This window comes from Lagenorhynchus albirostris, chromosome 1, assembly GCF_949774975.1.
Source record: "Lagenorhynchus albirostris chromosome 1, mLagAlb1.1, whole genome shotgun sequence".
Classification (NCBI taxonomy): Eukaryota; Metazoa; Chordata; class Mammalia; order Artiodactyla; family Delphinidae; genus Lagenorhynchus; species Lagenorhynchus albirostris.
This window is the reverse complement of record NC_083095.1, coordinates 10,997,233-11,018,272: the sequence shown is the minus strand read 5'-3', so window position 1 is coordinate 11,018,272 and position 21,040 is coordinate 10,997,233. Positions and strand designations below refer to the sequence as shown.

Sequence of the window (21,040 nt, the reverse complement as noted above, 5' to 3'; positions counted from 1 at the left end):
TAATGGCAGGGTTGGGATTAGATCTATATTTGTCTGATTTCTACTATTAAGATGAAGCACACAGTGTTTGAAAGTTACTCCTTTTCATTCCATAGCTTTAGTACGTCTTCTCAAAAACAAGGCTCTCTAGTGACATGTACCTCAATATGTTCTCTGTAAAACGGAGATAATGTGTCACTTCTTCTTTCTCTTAGTGCTGCATTATAAGTTTTTAAAGTCAAACATAGTTTTGATTCTGATATTAACTCTGGAGCCAAATAGAAAACAAAACAAAAAGAAATAAAAGGCATACTTTAAATAATTGAATAAAAATTTTGAAAACATTATTACTAGAAATATATAGTCAGCACTATTCTGGCATGCAATGATAGGGACTTAGCTTAAACTTGCTAAGGTATGTTTTTGACCAGTAGTAGTCTGGTTTTAAGAATGGCAGGTACTCATAAGATGTTACCAGGGATACCTCTCTCTTCTGTTTTTTTCTCTCTCTCTTTCCCCGCCCCTTTCTCCCTCCCCATCACTTAGCCTAGTTCTCTCTGTGCTGGCTTCTTCTCCTCAGGCTGTTCCTGTGAGGTGGGAAAGAGAGAGGGTTGCTAGCAGCCCTAGATTGACATTACACTTCATTCTTGAGATTTCAGAGTGCATATCAAAACCTGGAAAAAGGATGCTAGCGCTCTCATGCTTGGGTCACGTGCCCACCCCCGGACTAATCACTCTTCATGACATTGATCACCCTGGGTTTTGTGTTCATTATTAGGATAGAGAAGGTGGGGGAACTTGATTGACAGCCCTGCCAGTTGGTGGAGAGGCTGTTCTTAATAGAGAAAGAGTTGTTCTTTGCTAGAATAAGAGGAAAAATTAAAAAAATCACTTATCACCCCATCATCTTAACATAACTGATATCAGTTATTATTTAACAGTCATTGTTCAATTATGTACCTTCATTTATAATATACAATTTTTAACTTTTATGTTAAAAATGCACTGTTAACTGGTAGTGTTCTCCTATGTTATTACATAAAAGTAATTTCTTTAAAAAAATTAACATAGGAAAAGAGCATAGGAACGGTTTTCCAAGGGTTATACTCTTGTGAATGAGTGGAATTTCACCAAAAGCATCCCTACCAGCCCTCTGTTAACTATACTTCCCACAAACTAAGATAATAAGATTCTTTTCCTAGAAAGATTGTCATAACTGTAACCACTTTGCTTCTTCTTGATTCCCCAGCCTGTGGAGAGTCGTCAAATCTGAATTCTCCCAGCTATCTTCATTGGCAGTTCCTCTCCTTCTTCACGCTTTGTCACTTCCTCATGGTGCTGACATCTTTTGGACAATCATTAATGGCAATTTCAACAGCAAAGACTGGAAGATGAGGTTTGAAGCAGGTACCTCTGTATTAGCTTAAAAATTCTCTCTGGGTCACAAGGTGAACCAGATGTCCAGTCATGACATCTCTTTTTGGCCCTCCCTTCCCCTCCCTTCTTTTTAGAAGGCATTGTCCTGCTTGCTAGTGTTCTTTGATGACTCTACTTAGTTGAGCCCTTGATAATAGAATTTTTCAGAGTGGTCCTTAGGTAGGTTGACCATGTCTAGTTTTGTCTGGGATAGTCCTAGTTTATGCCTGTTGTCCAGGTGTATTTATTAATTGCACCCTTGTTTACTCTCAGATGGGTCCTGGCTTGAATAATAAATTATGTAGTCACCTAATAGGTTACTTGCATTTGAGTACCTGGGAATGTTTGGTAAAAATGCATATTTTGGGGCCTCATCCTAGACCTCCTGAATCAGAATCTCAGGAGGTGAGACCAGAAGTCTATATTTTCTAACAAGTTCTCCAGGTAATTCAGTGAAGTTTGAGAAGCTCTGCTGTTGTACTCTTGCCATTGGAGCATCAGTGACCAAATCTGGTGAAGTGATGGGTATAATTCCTACTGCTTAGAATGGCAAGTTCCCAGAGGAACATGGTAAGGAAGGAATTGGGATGTGTTCTCTTAGTCTTGCATCTGCTGGTCTCACTGTCACCCTAATCTGCTGGTACTCCCGTTCTCAGGGGGCAGCAAGCAGGGTTGGCATACCAACCTGTGCCTTATCAGAATGGTTTCATATATTTTAGTGTCTCAAAAATTTAGCAGAGAAATGGAACTTCCATCAGGTGAGTTAACTACTCTACTTTGAGTTCAGTTCCCTAATAACTGACCACTTCAAAGAGTTCCTGCTTTTAATGCCCCATGAATCCCAGGGGCTGGTTTATTTATGTGATAGCACATAATGTTGTATGAAATTAGAGTAAAACCTTCTAGCAAAAGTCTACATAGTATTGGCCACATTTTATAGGCATTTGAATACAAATAAGGCAGGTAAATATTTAACTATGCTCTTTCATTACAATTTAAGGATTAGATTATTGCCAAATTAATCTTCTGAATCACAGCTCCGATTATGTTGCTTTTCTACTCAAAAAATTTTAATGGGTTTTCGGTGCCCAGAGAATAAAGTTCAGACTCCTTAAACTGGCGTTCAAAGTTTTCCATGGTCTAACTGCAAGTGTTTGCAGCCTCATTTCCCACTCTTCTTTCTACATATACCATTGCTGTTTCTCCATTGCTTCCTGCTTCCCTTCATCCATGTGTTGGCCATTCTGTGCTCTCCATCTGAAATCCTCTTCTATTCAAGGTTCCATTTAAATGCCACCTCCCAAACAATGATGAACAACACAATAAATGACATTAAAAACTCTCTAGAAGGAATCAATTGCAGAATAACTGAGACAGAAGAACGGATAAGTGACCTGGAAGATAAAATAGTGGAAATAACTACTACAGAGCAGAATAAAGAAAAAAGAATGAAAAGAATTGAGGACAGTCTTAGAGACCTCTGGGACAACATTAAACACACCAACATTCGAATTATATAGGGGTCCCAGAAGAAGAAGAGAAAAAGAAAGGGATGGAGAAAATATTTGAAGAGATTATAGTTGAAAACTTCCCTAATATGGGAAAGGAATAGTTAATCAAGTCCAGGAAGCGCAGAGAGTCCCATACAGGATAAATCCAAGGAGAAACACGCCAAGACACATACTAATCAAACTATCAAAAATTAAATACAAAGAAAAAATATTAAAAGCAGCAAGGGAAAAGCAACAAATAACATACAAGGAATCCCCATAATGTTAACAGCTGATCTTTTAGCAGAAACTCTGCAAGCCAGAAGGGACTGGCAGGACATATTTAAACTAATGAAAGGGAAAAACCTACAACCAAGATTACTCTACCCAGCAAGGATCTCATTCAGATTCGACAGAGAACTTAAAAGCTTTACAGACAAGCAAAAGCTAAGAGAATACAGCACCACCAAACCAGCTTTACAGCAAATGCTAAAGGAACTTCTCTGGGCACGAAACACAAAAGAAGGAAAAGACCTACAATAACAAACCCAAAACGATTAAGAAAATGGTAATAAGAACATACATATTGAAAACTACCTTAAATGTAAATGGATTAAATGCTCCAACCAAAAGATATAGACTGGCTGAATGGATACAAAAACAAGAGCTGTATATATGCTGTCTACAAGAGACCCACTTCAGACCTAGGGACACATACAGACTGAAAGTGAGGGGATGGAAAAAGATATTCCATGCAAATGCAAATCAAAAGAAAGCTGGAGTAGCAATTCTCATATCAGGCAAAATAGACTTTAAAATAAAGACAATTACAAGAGACAAAGAAAGACACTACGTAATGATCAAGGGATCAATCCAAGAAGAAGATATAACAATTGTAAATATTTATGCACCCAACATAGGAGCGTCTCAATACATAAGGCAAATGCTAACAGCCATAAAAGGGGAAATTGACAGTAACACAATCATAGTAGGGGACTTTAACACCCCATTTTCACCAATGGACAGATCATCCAAGATGAAACTAAATAAGGAAACACAAGCTTTAAATGATACATTAAACAAGGTGGACTTAATTGATACTTATAGGACATCCATCCAAAAACAACAGAATACACTTTCTTCTCAAGTACTCATGGAACATTCTCCAGGATAGATCATATCTTGGGTCACAAATCAAGCCTTGGTAAATTTAAGAAAACTGAAATCACATCAAGTGTCTTTTTTGACCACAATGCTATGAGACTAGATATCAATTACGGAAAAAAATCTGTAAAAAATAGAAATACATAGAAGCTAAACAATACACTACTTAATAACCAAGAGATCACTGAAGAAATCAAAGAGGAAATCAAAAAATACCTAGAAACAAATGACAATGAAAACACGCGACCCAAAATCTATGGGATGCAGCAAAAGCAGTTCTAAGAGGGAAGTTTTTGTTTTGTTTTTTTTTTGTTTTTTGCAGTACGCAGGCCTCTCCCTGTTGTGGCCTCTCCCATTGCAGAGCACAGGCTCCGGACGCGCAGGCTTAGCGGCCGTGGCTCACGGGCCCAGCTGCTTTGCGGCACATGGGATCTTCCCGGACTGGGGCACGAACCCGTGTCCCCTGCATCGGCAGGTGGACTGTCAACCACTGCACCACCAGGGAAACCCTATACATATTTTTCATATTCTTTTCCATTATGGTTAATTAAAAATAAGTGAATCAGTGAATTTACTGAATAAATACTGTATGTACTAGTTATCATGGGAGCAATACAAAGAGTGTAAGAGCAGATTCTTGCCCTCAAGAAGCTCCTAATTTAATTGACGAGATCAAATATAAACATGTAAGAGGTTAAGAAACTATAACAGTATAAATATAATTCAAGACAACAGAAGATAACGGTATAGATATAATTCAGACAACAGAAGATATGTCATATAGCTATATATGAACACACAAATGCCATAGGTAAATGAATAGTATTTTTGCAGGAGTTCGTGGGATGGAAAGCCCACTCTGGGAAGTCAGAGTGACTTTACAGAATAGTAGAATTTCAGCAGCAGACTCTTTAAGGATGGTAGAATGTCAATAAGCAGAAAAGAATAGAAAGAATATTCTATCTAGGCTGCTGAAACAGCTTAAGTAAAGTCCTGAAATGTCTTTGCATGGAACTATATTGCTTCACTATTCATTATAACTTTTTATAAAGCTATGTTTAAAGAGTGGCTGGAATAATTTAATATAGATGTGCAGAATAATGGTGCATCTGTTTCATGGAAGAAATATGTGGCTTCTATAGCCCCAGGAAGACTGGTTGTCATATCACTTCATGACATATTAAGGACTTAGAGCCAGCCCTGGTTGGCATGTCCCACATCCCTATGTGGTCTGCAGAACCTCTATAGAATGGACAAAGATATGAGCATGGAGGCATTTTGAAAAATTTGAAATGTGGCTGAAAGTTAAACAAAGGTAAAGACCGTTAAAAAGAAAAGAAAAGAAAAGAAAACCCAGCACTAAATCAAGGCTGCCTGACATAAAAATACTATACTGCATAGAAACGGTCTCTGCTGCACAGATAAAATGGAACACTAAAGAAGGTGGCATTAGGGCTTCCCTGGTGGCGCAGTGGTTGAGAATCTGCCTGCCAGTGCAGGGGACACGGGTTTGAGCCCTGGTCTGGGAAGATCCCACATGCCGCGGAGCAACTGGGCCCGTGAGCCACAACTACTGAGCCTGCGCGTCTGGAGCCTGTGCTCCGCAACAAGAGAGGCCGCGACAGTGAGAGGCCCACGCACCGCGATGAAGAGTGGCCCCCGCTTGCCGCAACTGGAGAAAGCCCTTGCACAGAAACGAAGACCCAACACAGCCAAAAATAAAAATAAGTAAATAAATAAATTTAAAAAAAAAAGGTGGCATTAGAATTTCCTTTTGGTATTTAACATCAGTGTAGGGGGGCCCAGAGTTAACTTTTTCTCTGTGGGCTCATTTCTCAGACCGTCTAAATAAATGTCAATTTTTTTTGTTCTCTGCCTTTGACATTGCAGTGGAAAAAGTGGCTGTAATTTGTAGATTTCTGGATATTCATTCAGTGACCAAAAACCACCTGCTGAAGTACTCCCTGGCACACGCCTTCTGCTGCTTTCTGACGGCTGTGGAGGACGTCAACCCAGCTGTGGCTACGAGGGCTGGTCTCCTGCTTGACACCATAAAGAGGCCAGCCTTGCAGGTGACGTCCCTCAGATGTGCATTATCTGCTCTGCGGATGGTGCTCTGCTCTACTCTACTAATTCATTGAGTTATTTGTCACATAAACACACAGAATACTGATGATGATGGTAACAGTGGAAATTTTTACATCGAGAAAAGCATCCCAGAACCACACTGTATTAACAGATCTCTTGTTTTTATTTGTTGATTCTTTCTTTCCAGTCTTTGTCCCTATGCTGCCATCACTTCTGACAGATGTAATTATTGTATAATTTTGTGTGTGTGGCAGATTTTTAAACTAGGTTGGTTATTTTATACCATTCAGCTGGCTCCTGGGGCAGAAGCCCTTGTCACTGAGTCTAGATGCAAGGAGAAATCAGATGAATTATAATATAAACCAAAGCAAAACAAGAGATGGCAAATATACTACTGAAATGAAATACCACAAAGTAAAATCAAAGAGACATGAAATATGAGACCTGGAGAGAGTTCTTTATTTATCTTATTTGGCACCTTTATTTTATACTTGAAAAAACCAAGTCTCGGAGAGATAATGTGACTTTTCAAAGAACACAGAGTGAATTCATGGGAGAACCAAGACTAGAACCTCTAAAGTCCTGATCTACTGTTTTTCCACATTGGCACCTGATTTATTATTATATTGTTATTATTAAAAGTAATAATAATGGCAAGAACTAACATTTGTCAAACAGGTATTGTGTTTCCGGGGCAGTGTATGAGAAGTGTCCCATCATGCATTACTTCATTTAATCCTCACAATAATATTGTGTGTGTTCCCATTTTACAGATAGAGAAGTTGAGGGTTAGAAAGTTTAAGTAACTTTTTCAGAGTCACACGGCTAATAAGTGGCAGCACAAACTCAGGTCTGACTCATAATAATGTCCATGTTCTTAATAGTGTGTGTGTGTGTGTGTATATGTGTGTGTGTACACAAGGTCTCCCAAACCAGTGTAAGAGCTTCTCTTGTAAAAAAGACTAAGAAGAAAGGGCAAACTATGCAGAATCTGAAAAATTGTAGAGCTCTGCTGCTTGTGGACCCATACCTCCCCATGTAAAAATTCCCAGTTGTCTTCTGGATAGTCCTTCTGTGTTGGTCTTAATAAGACAAGGTAGTTGTATGTCTAACCCCCGCTCAGGGCTTGGAACATAGGAGGCACTCATTAGATGAGAGTTGAATGAATTAATAGCATAATTGGATGAATTAGTTTTAAAATTTCATTCAGTTAAAAAAAGGGAAATGGTAGACTCACATACTAGAGAAATAGATGCTCAGTCCATTCCAACTTGGATTTCTTAAGATTCTATGTTCCACTCACATTCCAAGAAGACAAGATGACTTTCCTTTCTTTTAGAATCATGGAATTTAGCATTGAAAGGGAATTTAAAGACCATATTCTTGTGTATTCTAAAATGTAGTTTTGGAAGTACGCTTCTCTTAATAGAAACTACAGACATTAAAGAAAGAAACACTGGTCTGAGGGTATTTGGATTAAGTGGTTATTATTCGATGCATCAGAAGAATCAATAATATACATTTAGCTCAGATTTCTGAGTCAAAATTCAAGAGATATTCAACAATTAGGAGAAGCTCCTCTTCTGCTTTTTTTTTTTTCCCTACCAAAAATGCAATCAAAGAAGATTTCAGTTGAATCATTCTTCATTGTAAGCATGGATTGAGGAGGCTGCCTTGTTTCACTGACTTTGCTTGGTGTATTTACATCTGACTTGCCTTTTTTTTTTTTTTTTTACCTTTTCCCCAGGGTCTGTGTCTTTGTCTTGACTTCCAGTTTGATACTGTGGTTAAAGATCGACCCACAATATTGAGCAAGCTTTTACTCTTGCATTTTCTTAAGCAAGATATTCCTGCTTTGAGTTGGGAGTTTTTTGTCAACAGATTTGAAACGCTTTCTTTGGAAGCTCAGCTACATTTGGATTGTAACAAAGAATTTCCTTTTCCTACAAGTAAGCAAAACAAAGAACTTGCTTTAAACAGTCACAGTTCCTATTCTGGTGCTTGCTGGATAAACAGAAGATACTCCGCATGTAGTTTAATTTCCCATTATGGAGGATACCTTGACTTCATGTACTCAGTTCATCAAATGTTTATTGAATATCTACTGTGGTAATCTGCAGGTTAACTATTTTCTGGCATTCCAACATCAAAATTTTTCTCATTTAGGCACTTCCCTGGCAGTCCAGTGGTTAAGACTCCACACTTCCAATGCAGGGGGCATGGGTTCAATCCCCGGTCGGGGAACTAAGATCCCACATGCCATGTCGCGCGTCCAAAAAAAAAAATGAAAAAAAAAATCTCATTTATTTGAGGACCGATGAGAACTATTTGTGACTCTGTGTTCCTTAAATATTATTCAACCATCATGTTTGTAATGTCCGTGAGCAATTTTGTGAGATATATTTGCACTTTGTAAATTTACTCTTCCATGCTTAGTAATCAGTTACCTGGAGCTCTAAACAGATGGAGGAAAGACTTTGGGCACTCAACTATTTATCCCATGATAACAAAATTAGATACTTTAATCTTACGGTCTAAACAGAAAAATGATAAATGATAGTCAAAATAGGTAATAGCCATGATTTTTTAATATAAGGCTTATCATAGAGGGAGATAGATGAATGAGAAATGTATTCATGGAAGATGACTTTTAATATTGAAAATATACACAGATGGATTGTTTCAAACTACTTGTATAACATAGCGAGTTAAGGAAAATGATCACCTCTAATTCCTTTTGCAAAGCTATCACTGCTGTGAGGACCAATGTCGCTAATCTCAGTGATGCAGCATTGTGGAAGATCAAGAGGGCTCGTTTTGCAAGGAACCGCCAGAAGAGTGTGCGTTCCCTCAGAGACAGCGTGAAAGGGCCCGCGGAGTCCAAGAGGGCGCTCTCCCTCCCTGAGACCCTAACCTCCAAAATCCGTTGAGTATCTTCTTCCATCCTTCCCTTAAATCTGTTTGATGTCTTTCTGAGGCTGACATGTCTTGTTGAATGTTCACAGAGAGTAGTGTATTTAGCAAACTGAGCTCCTTCAGCTGCATTGGCCTTCACATTCCCTAGAGGGTCCCCTCAGGTGTGTCAATGCCCTGGGTGGCTTTTCCCAGTTGCTGGTGAAACAAATCCCCGATCCAGCAGTAGATTGTTTTGAAATGTAGAAGGCAGTTAAGTCCGTTGATGCATGGCATGAGATGCAGGAGAAGCGTTTGCTCCTAAGTCCTAGAATATGAAAGTTTCCACTACCACCATTATAACCTAAGAGCTTCCTGGATAAGACTTTGTCAAGACCCATGGCAACTAAGAGGGTACAGTGGAACTTTGGAATGCATTTTCTTTTCATGAATGACAAAGCCAGCCAACAAGCTCCTAGAAAACCAATAATAATGGTGTTTTCAAAAAAGAAAAAACAGGCTGATAAGTTGAATTTCTGCCCAACTTCACCAGATAATTTATAAATAAAAACAAACATCATTGCCAACTAAAAAAAGACCATATATACTTGTTTTCTAAAGGTCTTTTTTTATATTGCACTTTTAAAGAAAACAAAAAATTACCAAATGACTAGATGAACTGTAATGATTAGCAATGGCTCATGAATGACAAATAATTAAAAATTCATAACTAAATCATCATATTAGTGAATAAGTACATTAAATATAATACTAACTTGTAACATTTATTAAATGATTTAATTTTTAAATAATGTCATGTAGTTAATAAAATAACACCATAAAACATATTTTCTTATCCTGTCAGAAGCTGAAATGTTTGTTTTTTCATTGACATTTCTTAGAAGTCAGCTATATGTAACATAACCATTTTTAATCATAAATATGATTTTATTTTTTTTATTGCATTTCTCTCTATTTTATGACAAGCTACGGAAATGTGGTATTTTGAACTTTGGAAGAGTCAATGAAAGCTCTTTAAGCAATCAATGACCCAGCTTTTCAGGGAGCAAAGATAATAACAGATGGCCATTTAAGAATAACCTTTAGCATTGCTAGGCCCAGTGAAACTGCATCAGATTCTAGAAACCAGTAGCTAGATTCAATAAATTACAATTTCTATATGAATTTCCCAGCTCTTTTATAACCTAACTAATCAGTTTGGGATATAAAGTTTATTTATTGTTATTTCTTGTTAATTGATTCACATGACAATTTTGAAGAATAAGAATTGAAGTAACATTAAAGGATGTTCTTTAGATTCAAAGAAAGCCACAGAACTTCTGTGACGTAAACATCTTGTATGTGATGTTAATTACAAATATGAAAACTAAACTTGCTCCTGCTATCCAGTGCAGTTAGCACTGAGTATGTTTTCTAGGCTCAAGTTGTTTTTAATGCTTATTTAAATAGAGTTGTTGTTGATTTTTAAGCTGTGAGGTTGACCAGGCATGAGCAGTCTGCTCCAGCTCTCGGTGGGACACCCGAACAGATGCCAGGTGGGTACTTCTGACGTTGAAGGGCCGTGTGCAAGTGTCTATCACAGGTGGACGAGGTAAAGAATACGATGTCTCTAACTGGACCAGAGTAATGTATTTAGGATTTGAAAGCTCGAAGGGTTTTACCCCTTCGAGATGCTCAAGTGTTTGAGCCCCTGACATGGCAATTCTTTCCATCTTAAAATTGGCAGACGACTTTTGATCCTGTTAACTTATGGTCCAGTAAGAAGCATCATGTTACCTGAGTATGCACTTTTCCCCCGAGAGCCAGTATGACTAGAACTATACCTAGTACTTATATTTGTATGTGTTTTTACACATAGAAATATTATGTTCATATATATCTGCTCTAGGAAAAACATTTCATTTACATTTTAAAAGGTTATACATTTGAACCACCATCATTCACTCATCCCCTTAGCCATTTCCGATTCTTTGCAACTCTTACATGCATTTCTGTCTCTCGAGAAAGGAGGATTTCCATTGTTTAGAGGACCATGGGATCATATTCTGCTTGGTAGAGTGTAACTGTCCTTTGACGTTCTTGATAGATTAACTTATCATGAAGTATCTTAAGGGTTGAAGGGACACTGGCGAGCCTGTTACAGACTGAATGTTATCTACACACGTGATGCCATACTTGCTGGGAAAATTGTGGAGGTTCTGAATACCTGCTTATTTGTCCAAAACAAACCTGGTAACTACCACCTATGTATCATGCTATACAACGTTTGGCTTTTCATCTAAGAGTAGTTTTAAAATAAACTTTTCAGAATGGTACCGATACCCTCAGAAGGAGAGTATTTCAAGTAAGGAGACTTTCAAGAACGTGTTGTAAAAACGATGGTAGAAAGAGAAGCAGTTAGGCGTGGGAGACGAGGGGAAGAGGGAGAGCCCTAAATACTGTGAATGCACATGGCAGATGTTGGCCTAAGTGCATTTTTGCTTTTAAAATTGATGAGAAAAGGGGAGCACACACTTGGCAGAGTCCCTCTACCTTGTTTTGAGCATCACTCGGGCCTCAATTGTGCTGGGATTTTTAAAAAAAAAAGAATAAAAATAAGAATTTCTGATCCTGAGCTTCATTTAAAATGTGAAAATATCCATTTTCCCTTCAGTTAGGTCTTTTTGAGATTGGTCTTATGCAATTTCATAAGTTACCTTTATCTTACCCTGTCTTTTCTTTTTGTCTTAAGGCTTAGTTGAAAAGCTAGTCTTTGATTATTATTATCCATTTTAACAATCCAACCGTAGGAGTCCTCTCACATCTCTTTGGAAAAACACGTACATATGTTTCTTGAAGAAAAGCCTTTAGGCGTCTAATTGTCCCATCAAAAGTGATCAGATGGAAAAGGGGCAGATAACAGTATTGTTTAAATTAAATATAAAGCTAATGCTTCTGGAAGGATAATTACATGACACCACCATGAGCAAAACTTGCTTAGATTTGGAAACAGGTGGCTCAGCTTATAAGGCAATTTCAAACTAGTTTTTCATTTTTGCATTATTATTTACTGAACACTGAGTGTTTTAACTTGGAAGCAAAGACACGCCAGGATAATCACAAGATTGTACAGAGTGGTTTAAGATAATAATTAAATGGAAACCGAAGACCTTGCTATTTAACGAACATGCTTTTGTTTGGTACAAGTAATGAGCTCCTCTGTGCAACACCTCTTATTGATCAGGCCTGAAATAAAGCAGGTGTCCTTTAATTATGCAGCAAGACTTAATTTTAGTTGCTGTTTAGGCTGAACTTTTGGACACTGGATTTACAGTTTATGGCTCTCTGATCTTAGCATTTACATATTGCCCACAGCAAATTTTACAGCAGAAATGCACTTGTATAGAGGGTAAACTCTGCAAGGCTACTGAAGAGTTGCATTCCTCTGTGACTTTTTTTTTTTTTTTTTTTTTGCGGTACACGGGCCTCTCACTGTTGTGGCCTCTGCCGTTGCGGAGCACAGGCTCCGGACACGCAGGCTCAGTGGCCATGGCTCACAGGCCTAGCCGCTCCACGGCATGTGGGATCTTCCCGGACCGGGGCACGAACCCGTGTCCCCTGCATTGGCAGGTGGACTCTCAACCACTACGCCACCAGGGAAGCCCCCTCTGTGACTTTTATGAGTCAAATCAAAGGCCTTTGTGCATATAAGTAAAATTCATAGACTCTCATAGCTGAAACATTAGAGATATGTTAACATTCTCATTTTCCAGAAGAGGAAACTGAGGTTCCCAGAAAGGAACAAGTTTCACAAGCTTGTTGGTGACAGATCTGGGTCTCAAGCCCAGATGTCTTGATCTCTCTTGCAAGGCATGTGTGGTAATGCTAGCAGGAGCTCAGCACCTTCATTTAATCCCAATTGATGAAATATACAATTTTACCTGCCAGTCTGAATTTGGTATAATTATAATTAGATATAAGCTGTTTTTTCACTGATGTTGTGAGAACCAGGAATTCTTTGCTTTTGGTGATTCAGAACACCTGTTGAATATTAATTGAATATAATGCAGCAGTTATGGTAGGTTACCATTGGACCGTACTGGAAAATTGGTATCAACCCCATGTGATCATGGGAAACTTAGTTATATCTTCTTCCTCATCCCCTGGGATGAATAATTAAACAATAGTAGGTATATAATGTTAATAACGACAATAGCACTTTATATATGTATAGTACCTTTTTATAAAGAGTATTTTTAATGCAAATCATCTAATTTCGATTTCACAACAACTCTGCGTATACGTAAAGTATTATTTTTTTTTCCACTTTACATACAGACAGGAAAACTGAGGTCCTGGGGGACTAAGTAACTCTGCTTATATAATTTGCTCATGATCACATATAACTAGTTAGTTAGATAGAGTTAGTTAGTTAGTTGAGTCCAGGAGACTTTATTTGCTTTCTTTCCACTACAGCTTCTTCTCAATAAACTGGTCTTAGGGTGTCCCTGCCTTGGGGTACGTGAGGACACCAGTCTTATCAGGGAGCTGACTTGGGCACTCAAGCTCCAGTGTGACTTAAGCCCATGAGTGTCCAGACCAAAGGACCTTTCCCGACCAGGACTTATAGATTGGTCTAGAGCTATCCTAATCCCTAAAGGGACATATATACTTTCAATTCTACTCCAGCCTGCAGGGAAATCTTGCGATCTCTTGGTCTGAATTTGTGTCAACAAGAGAAGGTACCCAGTACTGGGTAGCACTGGTAAAACTCTCTTGTATTTCCCGCCTCCCTCAATGTCCAGCCTAGAATTCCAAATTACTTCTCTTTGGGCTCTCTCTTTCTTTCTAGAGGTGGTTTACATTTCATGTCTTCACTAACTTGCAAAATGCCTATTGATCATTAAGAGCCAATAAATCAAAGAATTCAATTGTTTTTATAGGAATGACCTTGATTGAAATGATAGTTTCGGAAAATGACAGTTTCTATTGACCAAACACTTATTGGGCACCTGCTGTACTAGAAAATATGAAGAATGTAAAGATACATCAGAAATTCTTGTACTCTCAACTTGCTTTAGTCAAGTAAGGGAGATAAAGTATGAACATAGGTGAACTCTCATCTCGTGTGAAAGTGATAGTACTACAGGATCGTTCACGTCAAATGCAATGGGAGGAGAGCTGGAGGGAACAAGGAAGGTTTTGTGGACAGGTGACTCAGCCAGGCCTAGACAGGTGGATAGGAGGTAAATGCATGGTGATAGGATGTGGGATAGGAGAGGCAAAGGCAGGGATGGGGAGCACATGAGGCGCTGCAGCTAGTAACCGGCCCCAGCTTTACGGCCCTCCTGTGGCTCTGTGCATACGGAACAGAACTGCTGTGAACGAAGCCTTAAGTTGTTTTAATGAGCCACGGAGACCAGTGAGGCAGTGTAGTTAGAACTACCAACATAAGGCAGACTCATTTATAGTGCTTGATCGTTGGTTTCTCTGGACCAAATGCAGAGTAAACTCATAGAAACTTCCTTCCACTACCTAATTGTCACTTGTCGGCTTGACAGAGGGGTCCGTGAGTCGACTTACAAAGAGGAATGTTCCCTATTTCCCTACCCACTTCCTTGCTGTTTGGGGACTTCATCAGGTTTTTGCCCATGTAGAAAAGATATGAAATATTTATTTGAATTCAATGCACTTTAAACATATACGAATTATGAGCATCTACTATATATCAAACACTGTCCCGTATTCTGTGAGGGATGTAAAATTGGATAAGACATAGCACTTGCCTTCAAGGAGTCTTTGTTCTTACAGGGGAAATACAGCAAATGGGTAAAAAAAAAAAGTTCTGCCTCGCATAATAGTTATTTGCCACATGAGAGTAGGGAAATGCTAAAGGAAATTTTCCTGCACTCTTTCCCACCCATCTTCCCTCCTTTTTTGTTTTTGGAGATGTATAGATTTAGGGACCCCAGTTGCTGAGAGGAGGGTGGGCATGTTAATAAGAATGGCTTCTGGGGACCAGATCCATAGGATAAAGTTGGGGATGCGGGTGGAGGACCACCGTGCAAGGTGAAGAGAGCATCACGAGCAAAGACACCAAGGTGGGAAAAGGCTGGCTCCGTTCTGAGGTCCAGGAGTAGCCCCGTGTGTAAGACTGTGGAGCATTTAGGGTGGAGCAATAGGAGATAAGTCTGGAAAAGCAGATCCTGGTCCTGCCTGGTTTCACATCTTCTGAATAAATAAAACTGTATTATACCGTGGCGTTTCAATCAGCTGTGCCACTCTGTGGACAGGTCATGATGGACCCGGTCCATGTTAAAGTGAGGGTAGGAGTAGCTCTGCCCCCATGAGAATAAAGATTTTTACATTTTTCTTTACAAAAATGATAAAATCAAATCCCTTAACCTGTTAAATCTCTATAGTTAAAACAGATACAGAAATTTCACGGACTAGAATTCAAAAGGAAGTGTTTTAATTGTCACATTTAGAGAAAATATTATAGGCATTTAGTTTTAAACTGGAAATTTTATATCTTTTATAGATAACTAAAATAGTAATATTGTCTTTATCCATAAAGAAAATTTCAGCTTTCCTAAGCTCATTTTTCTTAGGGATTTGATTAAGGTAACTTTTCCTGATGAAGAGTGGTGTCAGTCACATGCTTACACTATTTTTAAAGAAAGACAACATACAAAGCATAGACTTGCAAAGCCCACACTTGGAGGGGTAAGTTATTGGAATGAAAAGAGATTTCTTTCACTTTATGCAAAAAGTTCCATTAACTAGTTCTTTTTTTCAGTACATTTAATGGTTTGTGAAAGATCACTCATTACTGGCTATTCAGGGAAAGCAAAGAGCAGCAAACTTAAAGCTAACCACTGCAGATGGATGAAGATGAATCCAAAATGAGGATGGGGCCTTTGTGAAATGATACTTAGTCATTAGGAAAATATGATTTGATGGGGAAAACTAAGGTTACACACTTTTAAGATGAATGTCTACTTGCAATGGGGCGAAGAGATTTGAAATATTTAAACTTGAAGCCTGATAGTGTATTTTCTAGACTTGAACCAGATAGGAGGAAATAGGGAGCCGGTGTCCTAGCTGGGCCTTGTCTGGATCTCCCTTTCTTCTGTTTTAGTCCCCTAGACTCTCAGGGCTAAAAAACAAAGTTGCATCTCCTTCTCAATTCCTCCTCAGTTCCATTTTTAACTTTGGAGTCAAGCCAGTCTAGACTTGGAGGTGGCTGAGCAGGGCTGAGTGATACATGCTCTCCTAAACCTTGCCCCCCAGAGCTAAAACGAATTGAGGAATGAAGCTATATCATCGTAACAGCCATTGCTTGCTGCTACAATAACACTGAACCCTGCAGGTAACCTAGATTTTCACACTTGTCACATTCTTGGCCCAAGCTTGCCCAGAGCAATACCCTCCTGCTAGTTGTAAAGTAATACTCTGATGAAAAAAAAAAAAATCAAGACTAAATATTTTTCAATGCTGAAAAGATAGTTCTTAAACTTTTAAAATAAGGATTTGGTCTGATCTTCTATTTCAGACATTTAATTTAATTATAATATACAGTAATGCTTTACATTTATGACCTTTCGTGAAATAGGGTGTTCCACATGAATTGATTTTTTTCCCTGATGGGTCATGCATGCCTAATAAATAATGATAATACTAACAATTTATTGACCACTCTCTGCATGTGAAACAGTGTAATAAACAAATCCTTAGGTTTTATTTGAATAATTTTTGGTTAAAACTTCTCTAAAGTACATTGCATACATTTATTCCTTCATGAACAGACTCTATGAGACCGAAAAATGTTGTTAATGTCCGAGAGTCATATTGAAGTTTGTTAGGTGATTTCCCCTATACTAGAGGTTCTTAGACTTAGTTGATTCTGCTGCCTTTTCACTCATTGTCCACTATCCCATCTCAGTGTATCACTTTTGAAAAGATCAACATTCTTCTGATCATCTTGGGAAAACTAGACAACCAAGCATGTAACCTTACGTGCAGTTCTAAACTACTAAATTTGGAATTTGACATTACCTTCATGCCACTACTTCAGAGAAAGTGTTTAGGCTTGAGACAGCTAATTTCTGTGGTCTCCAGGAAACATTTCTTCTATCTTGCTTCTCTTGGCTGGTCCTAGAAGATTGAGATTTTTGCCAAATTAGTTGAGGCGTTAAAGGATATAAATTACTACCTAGCTCTTGGTTGTATCCTGCATGCCATAATTAAAATGGATAGAATCAAAGTTTGGTTTGTAATGATTTGTAACCAAAGCTTGTCATTATTTAGAACGTTTCCTCTCAGGATGAGAGATGAGAATGCTGGTGTGTGGGTCTAACCCACCAGGCAAAAAATTTGTTTCCAATTTAAAAATTCTCATGTGGCTTGTCAAAGGAAGGACAAGAATGCATATAGGGTATTTTGAATAAGGCCCAAAACATAAACATAAATATGGAAGAGCAAATCTCACTCTTCCTTCCCTCAAAGTCATAAACTAAACCAGATCAGAAAAGGCAGAAAACAAGGGGAGACAGGGTATAATTTCTGACTTTGAGAAATAACAGAGAAAGTCAATGTCAGGGACCTACTCAGATATAATTATTTGTTAGGTTAAGAGTAAGTCAAGGGCTAAGGTTTTTTTTCTTTCCATGTGAACTTTCAGCTCACCTTCATGTGGTGTTTTTCTCTGTTTTTAAAAGGTCATGCTTCTTTCTTTCTGTCTGTGCCCTCCCACCCCTTATATGTTTCTCATTACATACAGCAGGGCTTACAATTTGCTATTTCTAATTTTGACTATATCATTCAAAGAGTACACACTGCTAATAGCTTAGGATTTGGAGAAGAAAACTTTTCTTTTTGCATCAGCTGATATTTGAACGTAACTGAATTGAGATTATAATTTAGACAAAATAACTCAATGGATGTTTTAGTCGCTCAGTAGATTTTAGGAAAATGATTTTTGTGGTTATTCTTACACGCTTATTTTACAAAGCTGGAAGGGAAACTTCTCTTTATTAGTGAGGATAAAACTTTGCCAAGATATTCAAAAATTTGCTAAATGCAAAGTTTGTGTAGGTATTTGTCTTGCTGTTTGAAGATAACTTTGCTTTACAGTGTCTCCTTTTTTTTTTGCATTCCCTTATTCTTCCCAAATTACTTGGTCGTTGTAATTTCCACCCTGGGACCAGTGCTTTGCTCAGTAGGCCATATTGTGCCTTTAAGTTTGTCTAGAGCAGACCTTTAAATATTTAGAGGCTTTATCGATATAAAGAATGAAACAGGGTGCTATGGTGCTTCATTGATCAGTGAGTTTTTAGTGTAAACTTACCTGTGGGGGAACCACCCACCGATGGCCTTTCTTGTACCGACAGGCCAACAATCCCCTGAGAATGACAACACCATCAAGGACCTGCTCCCTGAAGATGCTGGGATCGACCACCAGACAGTGCACCAGCTGATTACCGTGCTCATGAAGTTCATGGCCAAGGATGAGAGCAGCGCCGAATCAGACATCAGCAGCGCCAAGGCCTTCAACACGGTCAAGCGGCACCTGTATGTCTTACTTGGCTACGACCAGCAGGAAGGTTGCTTCATGATTGCACCTCAAAAAATGCGCCTGTCAACTTGTTTTAATGCGTTTATTGCAGGAATTGCCCAAGTAAGTGTAAGCTTTCAGGAGTCATGCCGTTAGGCTTTTAGTACAAACAAGTCATTAAATTCCATTTAGCTGACATTGGTTAAGTGTAAAGTTTTGCACAAGTTACTTTATTAGGCAGGGGTACGTGGAGGACGTCAACCGCCTGATATCATAAAGGGAGTTGGGGATTTTGGGGGGGGTAAAACATACAGAAAACTTAGCATTTTAATCTTTTTTTTTTTAACATCTTTATTGGAGTATAATTGCTTTACAATAGTGTGTTGGTTTCTGCTTTATAACAAAGTGAATCAGCTATACATATACATATGTTCCCATATCTCCTCCCTCTTGCATCTCCCTCCCTCCCACCCTCCCTATCCCACCCCTCTAGGTGGTCACAAAGCACTGAGCTGATCTCCCTGTGCTATGCGGCTGCTTCCCACTAGCTATCTGTTTTACATTTGGTAGTATATATAAGTCCATGCCACTCTCTCACTTTGTCCCAGCTTACCCTTCCCCCTCCCCGTGTCCTCAAGTCCATTCTCTAGTAGGTCTGCATCTTTATTCCCGTCCTGCCCCTAGGTTCTTCATAACCTTTTTTTTTTTCGATTCCATATATATGTGTTAACATATGGTATTTGTCTTTCTTTCTGACTTACTTCACTCTGTATGACAGACTCTAGGTCCATCCACCTCACTACAGATAACTCAATTTCGTTTCTTTTTATGGCTGAGTAATATTCCATTGTCATTTTAATCATTTTTAAGAGTACAGTTCAGCGGCAGTAAGTATATTCACATTGTTAGGTAACCATCACCACTGTCCATCTCTAGAACTTTTTCATCATCCTAAACTGAAACTCTACCCATTAAACAATAAAGAAGTGTGGAAGTTTTCTTTGTAGGTTTTTTTTTAAAAAATTGTTTTCCTTTCTTGGCTTCAAGTGGAGAGTTGAGTTAATCACCCAACTTACTTCATGTCGCCTTATCATCATTGGCTTTTTTCATGTTTCTCTGCTACTTCTAACTGCTGTATTATACATCATGGTATACATTTTCCATGATTTAACTATCCACTCCCCCAGTGATGGATACTTATATTGCTCCCAGCTCCTCACCACCCTATACAGATTAGCAATAAACATTCTGTACGTGCACCTTATTCACCAGTGTAAGAATTCCTTTGGGATATGGGTCCAGGAGCAGACGTAACAGATCATTGGGTATATATATGCCTAATTTGACCAATGTTACAAATCTCACTGTCCGAAATGGCTGTCCCAATCTGCAAAGGGTGTAGAACGTGGGGCTAGAGAGAAATGGATATGAATTTCAGCTCTGCCACTGCTATTAACTGTTAAGCATCCTTGCTTCTTTGCTCACTGCTTCTTTGCTCACTGATTTTTGGGGGAAAGATTAGAGACAACATATTGCAGGCGCCTTAATCAGTGCCTATCTCATGGTAGGGACTCAGTGATGGTAGCTGTTATTATTTAGCTCAAATAGATCGTTAATATAATGAACACAGAGAAGCACAGGGGGAGCAATATGTGTGTCTCTTGCTGGTGTTGATAACTAGACGGATCTTCACTAATACTCAGCTGTCTATGATGGAGAGAGAATACATCATTTCAGATACCAAACTTTGCCTCCCTTCCTCCCTCACTTCTGTCTTTCTATATTCACATTATGCATATTTATTTTAGATATATAAGAAAAAAAATTAAAATGCAAATCTCCAGGAAACCCATGACAACTATAGCTTACTAACATTTTGGTGTATGTCACTGGCTCCAGATTTACATACATTCATATATACATGCATACATACATATGTGTGTATATGTATATGTGCACATTTTTTTATAATAATGGGATCATTTATATATACTGATATATATATGTGCCTGATGTGTGTATGAATATGTATATATATACATATATGTATCTTTTAAACCTAAAATTTATTATGAAGTTCATATCACGTAAATAAATTTGTACCATGTTCCATTTAATGGCTACACAGTATTCTGTTGTCATATAAACAATCTTTTATTTAATTCCATATTGTTGAATATGGAGGTTGTTTTCAATTTGCGGTGGCTATAATGCTGGATATCTTTATGCATACATCTGGGAATGCCTGTCGGATTATTTCCTTAGGATATATTTAATTGCTGTATTAGAGGCTATGTGCTTTTTCCTACTTCTGAATACATGTTTCTAAATTGCTCTCCTGAAACGTTGAGAAATACTCTTGCTAGTGGTGTCTGAGAATGCCCATTTCCCTACATAATTACCAATACTATGTGTTTTCATTGATTCTAGTTTAATTCTAGTTAATAGTTTAATA

The 21,040-nt window shown here is 38.3% G+C and overlaps 1 protein-coding gene across 3 annotated transcripts in view; it reads left to right on the top strand.

Annotated features, from left to right (window-relative positions):
- UNC79 (unc-79 homolog, NALCN channel complex subunit) overlaps positions 1–21,040 on the top strand; it is a 199,861-nt gene that overhangs the window by 100,093 nt on the left and 78,728 nt on the right. For 2 of the 3 annotated variants that reach the window (XM_060165773.1, XM_060165764.1), the window contains exons 20-24: positions 1,229–1,386; positions 5,940–6,121; positions 7,885–8,086; positions 8,883–9,062; positions 18,422–18,708. In XM_060165773.1, coding sequence (XP_060021756.1) covers positions 1,229–1,386; positions 5,940–6,121; positions 7,885–8,086; positions 8,883–9,062; positions 18,422–18,708 — 1,009 coding nt within the window. Of the gene's footprint in view, positions 1–1,228; positions 1,387–5,939; positions 6,122–7,884; positions 8,087–8,882; positions 9,063–10,519; positions 10,586–18,421; positions 18,709–21,040 lie in introns of all 3 variants that reach the window. The other variant, XM_060165753.1, reaches the window with a different exon arrangement.